This window comes from Salvia miltiorrhiza, chromosome 8, assembly GCF_028751815.1.
Source record: "Salvia miltiorrhiza cultivar Shanhuang (shh) chromosome 8, IMPLAD_Smil_shh, whole genome shotgun sequence".
In the NCBI taxonomy this organism is placed as follows: domain Eukaryota; kingdom Viridiplantae; phylum Streptophyta; class Magnoliopsida; order Lamiales; family Lamiaceae; genus Salvia; species Salvia miltiorrhiza.
Window position 1 is genome coordinate 20,615,690 of NC_080394.1, and position 10,610 is coordinate 20,626,299.

The 10,610-nt window shown below is 38.7% G+C and overlaps 1 protein-coding gene across 1 annotated transcript; it reads right to left on the reverse strand.

The window, feature by feature from the left end:
* Positions 1–522: 522 nt before the first annotated feature.
* Positions 523–4,227, reverse strand: LOC131001773 (probable beta-D-xylosidase 6). The gene is made up of 6 exons (XM_057928352.1): positions 3,324–4,227; positions 2,522–2,688; positions 2,343–2,440; positions 1,909–2,256; positions 1,345–1,761; positions 523–1,212 (listed from the first exon to the last, which is right to left on the reverse strand). The coding sequence occupies exons 1-6, from the start codon at positions 4,068–4,070 to the stop codon at positions 632–634; spliced, it is 2,358 nt and encodes a 785-aa protein (XP_057784335.1). The 5' UTR covers positions 4,071–4,227; the 3' UTR covers positions 523–631.
* Positions 4,228–10,610: the final 6,383 nt, after the last annotated feature.

Here is a 10,610-nt window from a genome sequence, read left to right on the forward strand (position 1 = left end):
TTTATGTAATACGAGGTCAAGTGCCTTGAATGATGAAAACAAGACCTAAATTTTAATATTTTAGAACTAACCTATTTTTCTCAAAGAAATTCATATACATAAAAAATAAACGCAAATTCTTGTGTGCTCCATGGAGCACCGTGCTCCATGACACTAACACTTATATTAAATAACACTAACATTAACACTATCTTGAAATGACACTAACAGTATTTTGTTTTACAAATAACACTATCATGTTATAATGTTAGTGTCATTTCGCGACAATGTTATTTATATAATATGATAGTGTCATTTGTAAAACAGAATAGTGTTAGTGTCATTTCAAGATAGTATTAGTGTTAGTGTCATTTAATGCAATAGTGTTATTTGTAAAACAAAATAGTATTAGTGTCATTTCAAAATAATGTTAGTGTTAGTGTCATGGAGCACACAAGAATGCCTCAAAAATAAAATAAAATAAAATAAAATAAGAAATGTAAACTTTCCTGCCTGCAGATTTAGGCCAAAACACGCACACAATGGAGAAGAAATCAATTAGGATAATGTGGAAACCAATTAAGAACAAATGTATGCGCTTCACAATTTGTTGCAGATATCTGTTGATGAGAGAAGAAAGAGTGCAGGTTTGTCATATCTGTATGGAAACAATGTGCTCGATGGTGTGTGATATAAGAAGATGATCTCCCATAGCCAACACTCTCTTCCCATCCTCATCCGCATAGCTCAGATGCTCGCAAGGATCCACAACGAACCTCGTTTCAGCGCTCTCGCGTCGCAAGATGTGGACGCGCTCAAATCCGACTAGCTGCATTTCTGGACGCCCTTTCAATCTCTTCGCCGCTTTACCAAACAGAAGCACCACTTCGCTCCCCTCAACATCTCCATCGTTGCTCACGGAAATCTGCACCTCGAACCTCAACGAGCTGCAATACGCTACCTCATCAACGTAGATATACTCCTTGCCCACCAACTTCCTCTTCCGCCTACCCTTGATGGATACCGGCAACCTCAATTTCAACGGTGCTGATGTGAGCTTGTACGTGAAGCTCGTGTAACTCAGCCCGTAACCAAACCCATACACTCTGTCTCCCGTGTAGAACCGGTAAGTTCTTCCCGGATAGTTACGAGATGGATCTGCTCTCATGTTCATGTCATTCATTGGCACCCTCGTGAACGACTCCGGATACCAGGTCATGGTTAGTCTTCCACCTGTTATTCCCATAAGTCGAATCATTCCTACTGTTAGAAATGGATATTGGGCTCATTCCTCCCTTAAAAGGCCTTATAAGGGAGAGTGGAAAAGCAATAACCCTAGCTATGAAAATTCGAATGACTACCAACCTGGATTATAGTGTCCGAAGATGATCTGTGAGAGGGCGGTGCCACCAGTCTCTCCGGGATAACCAATCCAAAGAATGCTGCCAACGCGTGGATCTCCAACAGCAAAGGACACGTCCAGTGGTCCACCGCCAGTGAGAACTAAAATCACGGGGTTTTTACTTACAGCAGCAACAGCAGTGACGAGTTCCATCTGATACCCCGGTAGCAGAAGGCTATATCTATCATGATCCTCGGTTTCTTGAGACAGATCTATCCCAGCTACAACAATCACATAATCAGATTTCTTAGCAGCGGAGACAGCTTCTGCAAAACCAGCCGTTGAATTGCAGGATACGTCTTGGCAACCAGCAGCATGATAGATATCCTTTACATATCCTTTCAGTCCTTCCATAATGCTTATTGGCTTGCATGGAATCCCTACATAAATAAAAACTAATTGTTGAAGAAAAATGTTTTCTTCAGCTGTTACTTAACCATTATTATTACAACAATATACTTGTCACAAAATGAACAAATGAAGTCATGAAACGATCAAACAAATGAAATCTTGAACAAGACTCATACCTGTATAGCCACCTCCAAGATCGGTCGAATTAGCCAGTGGACCAATAACAGCCAATGACGAGACGACGTGTTTGTTTAAGGGAAGAAACTTCTGCTCATTTTTCAGAAGCACAATACCCTGCCGAGTTGCTTCAAGAGCCAATTTCCTGTGCTCTGAAGAGCAGACATCTTTCGGCCCCAATCCTCTAAAACGATTTCTTGCAGCCTCTCCATCGAAGAGTCCAAGCCGGAGCTGAACAAGAAACAGATTGAGTAGCGCCTTATCTATATCTTCCTCTGAAACCTTCCCTTGCTCAAATGCAGACATCATGTGATGCAACATATAAGTTCCACAGTTTATGTCAGTTCCTGGAAAAAATAAAATCAAAAACTAGATAAGAAAGAAAGAAATCAACAAATTTTTCAGATGTCACAGAGCACAGCTTAATCAAAACCTGCTTTCAAAGCAGCTGCAACAGCATCCTCGGGAGACTTTGTATAGTTCTGATATTCGTAAATGGTAGCCACAGCATCACAGTCGGAGGTGATGTATCTGTATGATGTCACAGCATTGAGGATATTTTAAAATCGTTTCATTTCATTAGACAAGAAGATATTCAAAAATACCAATCACCCTCTGAAATTCCAGTCAGTTCGAGCTTTTTGTAAGAGATCACGATCTGCACATGCTGGAATCCCATTAACGGAATTGTAGGAACACATCAAGCAACTGGCATTACCCTGCAGGATGCAGCTCCTGAATGGTGCTTGGTATGTATCTGCCATGTCCTGATCACTTACCTAATATACACATAGATATTCAGAGCTAGCTCTCAATTTCCTTTAAGCGAATTATGCTATTTGCATTTCAACCAACTACATCATCACTCTCATTGGGCCAATATATATTTCATGATGCAGAAAAGGAACATTTTTTAACAGCCGAAGAATAATGGCGTTATGAGTTACTACAAGCATGAAGCTAATAAATATTGTTCGACTATATACATCAACAAGCATATAATTTCAACCAAATAAAATAGCAGCTGCAGCAAACTTCTCAAAAACAAAACTTAAAAGGCTATCAAAATGAACCAAGCTAATTAGCTGTGAGCTACTGGGATCTCGGATCAATATAAGCTTGTTTGACTGCGTTTAGTAAAGGTAGTTACTAGTTAGCCCGTGAACAAGCACCTTAAATGATTTTAACTTTAAAATACAAAATTACTAACTAGATACGATACATATTTCATTACTATATTTGACAAATAGTTGTATTAAGCCTCTAGCTATCTTCATTTGATACAAGAAAAATAATCAATATATTATGCATAGATCAAAATACATAAAGCTTCTAAGGATTCCATTACAATGAACCAAGCTATAGCTAAAGGCTATAGAGAAGTTAAAAAGAAGTAGTGAAGAAAGAACGTTACCAGAGCATTGAAGTTGTATCTAGCAAACTGCCTCCATTTCTCCAAATCATAAGCAGTGAAATGCTTGCAGCAAGCAGAAAGAGACAGCATCATCCCATCATCATCCCCCAATCCCAAAGCTCTCCTCTGCAGCCCATACTTGTACCCCTCCGCTGCGCGGTGGTACTCCCCCTGAAAAGCTCTGACATACTCGACGGCGTAAGCCGAGGTGACCATGGGGTCCTCCCCCGGCGTCTCCTGGCCCCTTCCCCACCTGGGGTCCCTGAAGATGTTGATATTGGGCGCCCAATAGGTGAGCCCGGCCTGCCCCGCATTGTGCATTGCTTTGGCCTCGACGGCGATGGCGGAGGCCACCGCCGCCCATAGGCTGCGGTTGAAGGCGGAGGAGGCGAGGATGACCTGGGGGAAGCCCGTGGCGGAGGTGATGGTGCCGTTGAAGGAGACGCCGGGGCCGTTGGAGGCGATGCCGTGGAGGGATTCAGACCACCACTCGTATGAGGGAATGCCGAGGCGGGGCACGGCGGAGGCGTTGTTGGAGAGCTGCTGGATCTTCTCCGGGAGGGTGAGGAGGGAGATTAGGGAGCGGGCGCGGGATTTCAGCGGGAGGGAGGTGTTGCAGAAGGGATAGGAGTGGTGGCGCGGCGGCTGGCATGGTCTGTAGGTGGCGACGGAGTGGGAGCACAAAGTCAACTGGATCAACAAGAGGAGAAGGAGGAGTGCTCCTGATTGGCTGCCCATTTTCTGCATTGATGGTTTGTACCTTTGGCTGTGCTTGGGGATTGGGAATTATTTTCCAATTTTCATTTGGATGTTGAATTCTAATGCTGCTTGCTTGTCTCTCTCTTTCATTGTCACTTGCTTTGCCATTTTTTTTAAATTACTACAATTGCCTAGTGACATCTCATGACTAAGGATTCAAAATTTGTGTAACTTTTGTTATAGGGTTCAAAGTTACGTAACACTTAATCTTTTTTTTTTTTTTGAGACGGTATCAATTTTCATTCATGAGAAATTATTCGACATAATATCAGTAAGCTAACTCGTGAAATTACAAATCCAACATTCAAACTGAGTAAGATTTCGCGAATATTGTGCATTACAATGAGCGATTTGATTACCCGATACTTAATCTATTCTTTTAAGAGTGCGCATCACTTTTGATGATATGATTTTTAATAAATATTAGATAAGTATATTACAATAACTTATGAGTGGTAAAAAAGACTCACTTTATTATGGTGAAGTAGTAGGACATAAAATATATTTCATAAGCAAAACGATGATGCAAGTTTGATTGCCATTTTATCGATCTTTTTTATTTTTTAATAATTTTTTGTTTTATAATTCTTCTCTCAGTATGATTAATTAGCTTTAGGCCTATGAATACCTTATTTTTGAACTTTATGAGGCATTCATTTATATATGTTTGGGGTTTTTAAAATAATCATTTTTTATTCAAGAACATTTGTCTTCTACATATATGATTGTGTGATGAAAATATTAAATAGTTCTATTAACACTTAGTGGATTGTTATGTTGGATTTAGCTCACGAACATTCTGACATTTAAACTAACTTTTGAATTAATTAGGTACTATAAATAATGTAGTTAGGAGTAATTCTTACATAAGAGATAAACGCCAAATTATCTAACAATTATTCCTCGAGAAACACTTTGACCATTACACTCATTTCTTCTATATTGAATCCTATAATATTTTATCTCAACCTGTTCCATTGATACCTAGTGCAACGATTGTTAACATTTGGGGTTAATCGGGATTAAAATAGGGTGTTGAAACATACTATTAAAGATAAATTGCGAAATTTAGCCAAATAAGTACTAGTATAACTTTATCAGGTGATCTCCTGTGAAGCCGGTTTCACAGGAGTTTTTGTGTAAATTTATTCAGTGGGGGATCGGGGGCTCCCAAATTTTGAGTTTTTTTTTTACTAATATATAAAAAAATACAAGAAATAATATAATATATTGTTTTAATAATTATAGTATTCATGTAAATTGCTTAACATAAATTGCTTAACATTTTATAATGATTTGTCAGATTAGTTTGTTAAATTTGTGTCATTTTTGTCTAATTTTCTTTTGTTAATTAATTTTCAAAGTTGAATTTGAGTCAATCCTCAAGTTAAAATAAAATTATGAACTATTAATAATAAAAATTAATTTATTATTTTAGAAGATGAAACAATTGTTTTTTAAAAAATGCATAGAGGATTTGTCTTTATATACTTTTAATGTACTTGTTGTTAAAATAATAAAATGCGAACAATTATTTATTTTAGTAAGTGACTGAATTCTAATCCTAAGATTATTAAAATTTTACTTGACATAAAATTAAACTGTACAAAATGCTTAATTTTTTTTTTTTAACTCGGGAGCTCCCGCTCCCAAATCCCCATTCAAATATTTTCCGATGTTTTCAACAAATTCAACCCTATAATGACAAATCTTGGATCATTTCCCTTGACTTTATTGACTTGAGTCAATCTTCGTATTTGATACACAACTATCGAATAAAATAAAGTGGCACAACTATCAATTTTTTTTCTTCTAAATAAGGCTGTAGGCTGTTAGCACAATATCATATGGCAAGATTTCGAAACGAAAATACCAATGGAAAAAGAAAGTTATGAAATAGGAGTAATTAACAACATATTGTTAAAGCACTCTCTAAATAATAAAACAAAATAACAACATAGCTGAAAGCCCATGGGCTGCGGGAATTATACAACAGGATTGATTATGCCGATCTCTAGTGTTTTAGTCTTTCTTGAAAAGAACGTAAGGGCCAGGCTATCAACTGAAGGCCCAAATTTATCAGCCTATTTCTCAGCTACTATGTCTTGCCCAAAGAGTGAAATATAACCTAAAAAAGCTTCTTAAATAATTTTGTGAAAATAACCCCAACAATTAATCACCATATTGTTAGTTCAACAGTTGCATGCAAATAAGATGTCATGTTTTCTTTCTTCGTAGTTTTTTTTTTTTAAATGTTTTGTATTTTTATTTTATTTAATGGTAAAGCTGTCAATTTACGTAAAGCATGTATAATTTTTAAAGGGGCTTTGCTTTTCAGGATTGATAAGATACATAATTGAATAATTTTATCTTGAAAATTAGGATTTATTCTATTCCACATTTTCAATGGAATGTTAATGAAGCAAAGCTAGCTTAAAAGATAGATATAATCAAGGGTGTTAGGATATCTCAAAGTTTTAATTTATCTAAACAAAATTAAAAAATTGGTCTTATTATTTTTATCTATCAACGTTAATTCTTAAAAGTAAAATCCCCCGTTATCAACTTTATCCAATTATTTTATCTTGATGGTACACTAGAAATGGTCATGACAGTTTTTTAACGTTACTCATTTTTTTGATAAATTATATAAGTAAATAAAAAATTTAAATATCGCACGACGATGGATTCGAATCCAAAATCTTAGATCTTAAGCATTAATCAACTACTGCTAAGTCAATACACGCGCACATCTTGACATATTTCTTCGTAACCTTGTTGCAGGCGACTTTTAATTGGTCTAGAAAAGTCACAATCGCAAATATTGATATTTTGGGCGTAGCTTTTCCAACCAATTTCAGGCTGGTTTCTGTCATGATATTCCAAAACTTAGGAAATCGTTACAAAAATCTCATCATGAATCCTCTTATGGCATCTTCAATTTAATAATTGGATGTTAGACGATAGTATAATTGGATGAAATTTTGTAATGCAAAGATGAAAGATGTCTAGTGATGACTATTTACGGTCATAAAATTTTGAGCGTCATTGCACCATAAATTGAGGGTGTAGATTTTCTTTATACCTAAACATAGCGAATCACTAGAAAACATTAAGAAAGAAATTTATGAACATTATTCCTAAAAATAAATGTAATTTCAATAGCGCGTGTCAAATGAATAAAACAAAGAAAAGGGAGTTGATAATTGGAATGAGTTCATGTTAACCCGTGCATTATATGCTTAAACAAAAGAGTAATCATGCGTCATTAGCAGACATTGATCATCAATGTCTTCTCATAATCTTAAACAAGATTTTGTGGGGGACGCCGAATTTCATGATGGCTATAGCTGCTTTCACCCTTTTCACTCTACTACAATTATACCCATCAACACTTGTCCGACCCTTACTCTATTTTTAATTTACTCTGCAGTATTTTACTACTTTAAGGGCCCGTTTTATTTTCAGTATTGGATTAATCAGGATATAAATTATCCTGATAATTTAGTATGGATTAGTCATGATTTCTAATTTCAGATGGGTGTTTGATATCATTGGTAATTAATCCCAAAAAGTGTTTGGTATCCATTGAAATAGGTTGGATTAACATATCAAATACCTAAATTAGTAGCCTATGGAGGGGGTGGAATAATTAGTGTGGGTTAATCCCATGGGGGAGGTGGGATAATTAGTGTGAGTTAATCCCACAAAATAAGCTAGGGTCTTGGGATAAACCTGGAGTTGACCATATTAGTAACATATAATATCAAACACTACATAAATCCATACTAATTTAACTTATTCTGCTTTTAAACCCATATCAAACAGGCCCTAAATATAAATATACTGTTAATTCATTTCATTTATGGCTTTCGAAATGTATTTAGAGGGTGTTTGGCTAAGCTTATTTTAAAGAATTTATAAGCTCTAATAGCTTATAAAATGTAGTTTTCTAGAACTTATAAGTAAGTTGTTAAAATTTTTGGATAATTGAGCTTATAAATTGGGGATAGAATTTTTGGTAGAGAGAGAGAGAGAGAGAGAGAGAATTTTTCGGTAGAGAGAGAGAATCGAAGAGAGTTGAAGTTATAAGAGTATATGGTGGAAATAACAAACTATAGTTGAGCGGATATATATACCCTTTTGCCGTTAACGAGTAATGTAACTTTTATTATACATCTTCATATGCGTAATTAACACGTATTTTCGCTGTAAAATACTTTGATTATATTAATGATTCGTTATGAATATTGTACTCTCTTATTGGATAATCCACTTCGATCAGGCATCCCAATGCAAATGTCTTGTAATTATCCAAGTGGTTAGTACTACAAGAAGAGCCGTTAGTCCCGTAAGGGCCAACACCCTTCAACTATTTTCCACTTTAAGAAGAGCCGTGACTCCCGTAAAGCCCAACACTCTTCAACTCTTTTTCACTTTAGAAGAGCCGTTAGTCCCGTAGGATCCAAGAACTCCCCACTCTACCTAGTCGCAAAAGAACCGTAAGCACTGCATATAACTTCTTAGCCCCCCATCCGTAAAAGATAAAAGAACATAAGCTCCATAGGCAGCACGAGCTCCGGAAGGTCACACTACAAAGTTGAAATAGAGGGAAAAGTAAGATGAAGAAACGTAAGAGACGTCTATCAAATTTCACTCCCTAGTTGAAAAAATTCCAACTAGGGAGTGGGGGACAAACTGTAATGGGTAAAATTCGTATGAACCAAAACTACACTCCAATAACGGACCAGCCTAGCTTGTCTCGGCAGACAGAGCAGAGCAAATACGCTCTGGCAGAGGCCCCTCTGCTCTGGCAGCGGCATGATTTCTCTGCTCTGGCAGAGGCGCGATCCCTCTGCTCTGGCAACGGCATGATCTCTCTGCTCTGGCAGAGGAGCGATCCCTCTGCTCTGGCAGCGGCATGATTTCTCTGCTCTGGCAGAGGCGCGATCCCTTTGCTCTGGCAACGGCATGATCTCTCTGCTCTGGCAGAGGCGCGATCCCTCTTCTCTGGCAACGGCATGATCTCTCTGCTCTGGCAGAGGCGCGATCCCTCTGCTCTGGCAGCGGCATGATCTCTCTGCTCTGGCAGAGGAGCGATCCCTCTGCTCTGGCAGCGGCATGATTTCTCTGCTCTGGCAGAGGCGCGATCCCTCTGCTCTGGCAACGGCATGATCTCTCTGCTCTGGCAGAGGCGCGGTCCCTCTGCTCTGGCAGCGGCATGATTTCTCTGCTCTGGCAGAGGCGCGATCCCTCTGCTCTAGCAGTAGCGCCATAGTAAACATTTCAACGCGAAAGTATACAAACTGGATTATAAGCTTAAGAAAACCTAGTCAAACATGGGTGACTAGGTCAAACGAAGGTCGCGGAAGATCGTTTCCTAAAAAATCGGAACCGCTAGGGTTTCAAAGAACATTCCAAAAAGCCCTAACCCTAGCCGCCTCCCTGCAGGCCCATAACCTATATATATACTACTTCACTAACACAATCAAGGTAGGCCGTCATTGATACTCATACTGTCAATCTCACACTCCATTGATCCCCCGTTCTTCCCGCTCTTCCGTTCCGCCTCCACGCTTACAACTTCAAGGGTTCTGATTGCTTGACTAGCCCCGCTCCTTGTTCATCGTCGCTCACCAGCTTTGATCTAACTTCCGGGACACCCCGATCTTCCGGATACTCCATTTACTATTGCCTTTTCCTTTATCATCTACTTATTTTCGTTACGTTACTTACGTTATTATTTTATATCAATTCGCTGACTTGAGCGTCGGAGGCCCTTCCATCGACACCCCCACCGGTGCTCTTCGGAGGGCTCTAACGTTATTTGTGGTCTCAGGTTGCTAGTGCCCGTCGATCCAGACGTGACTGACGTCGCTTCCGTAATTGTCGGATTCACCCCCTACAATAATCAACAGGAAGACGACCAAATAACAGACGCCACAGAAAAACAGAAATGGTGGGAGTAGGACAGTCACTCCAAATATCAGCAAACAAAGTCTGCCTAGGTAGGCGTCATTTGGACAAGATCCAAAATAGGAAAGTCGAGAACTCATTGTGGCTAGTTAGATCCCAACGCATCACATCCTCCGTCCCTATCACAATCGGCGTCCGGCTTAGGGCGTCAATCAAATCTAGCCGGAATATCATGCAAGCAAGTCTCATCCTAAACAAAGTCATGCCAAAAATCACAAATTCGAGGAAAAGTGTGACCATTTCTGAGATGGCTATGTGTGCTCAAGAGGTGATCCCTGGACCATATGTCATCCCAAAAACGGATCCTACCATTCTGAAGAGACCACATAACATGACAATGAGCAAACTCAGAAATGCGTACCATACGAAGCCAAGTAGCAAACTCATACACAATGTAATGCGAGCGTTGAGGAAAACAGACATTACTATACTTGGTTCATATGTATCTAGCCTAAAGTGGCTCTCTAGCCTGAAAGCGTTAATGCTGAAGACACGAACTAACTCAGAGAAACGTTGAATGCCGAGACCAGCAAACAACAAAGTAGTGGTCAA

Excerpts from the sequence above, each read along its gene's own strand:
- LOC131001773 (XM_057928352.1), bottom strand. The coding sequence starts at position 4,070 with ATGCAGAAAATGGGCAGCCAATCAGGAGCACTCCTCCTTCTCCTCTTG. Across the intron at positions 2,257-2,342 it reads TGCAGCTGCTTTGAAAGCAG|GAACTGACATAAACTGTGGA; the intron begins GTTTTGATTAAG and ends TATTTTTTCCAG. Across the intron at positions 1,213-1,344 it reads CTTCGGACACTATAATCCAG|GTGGAAGACTAACCATGACC; the intron begins GTTGGTAGTCAT and ends TGGGAATAACAG.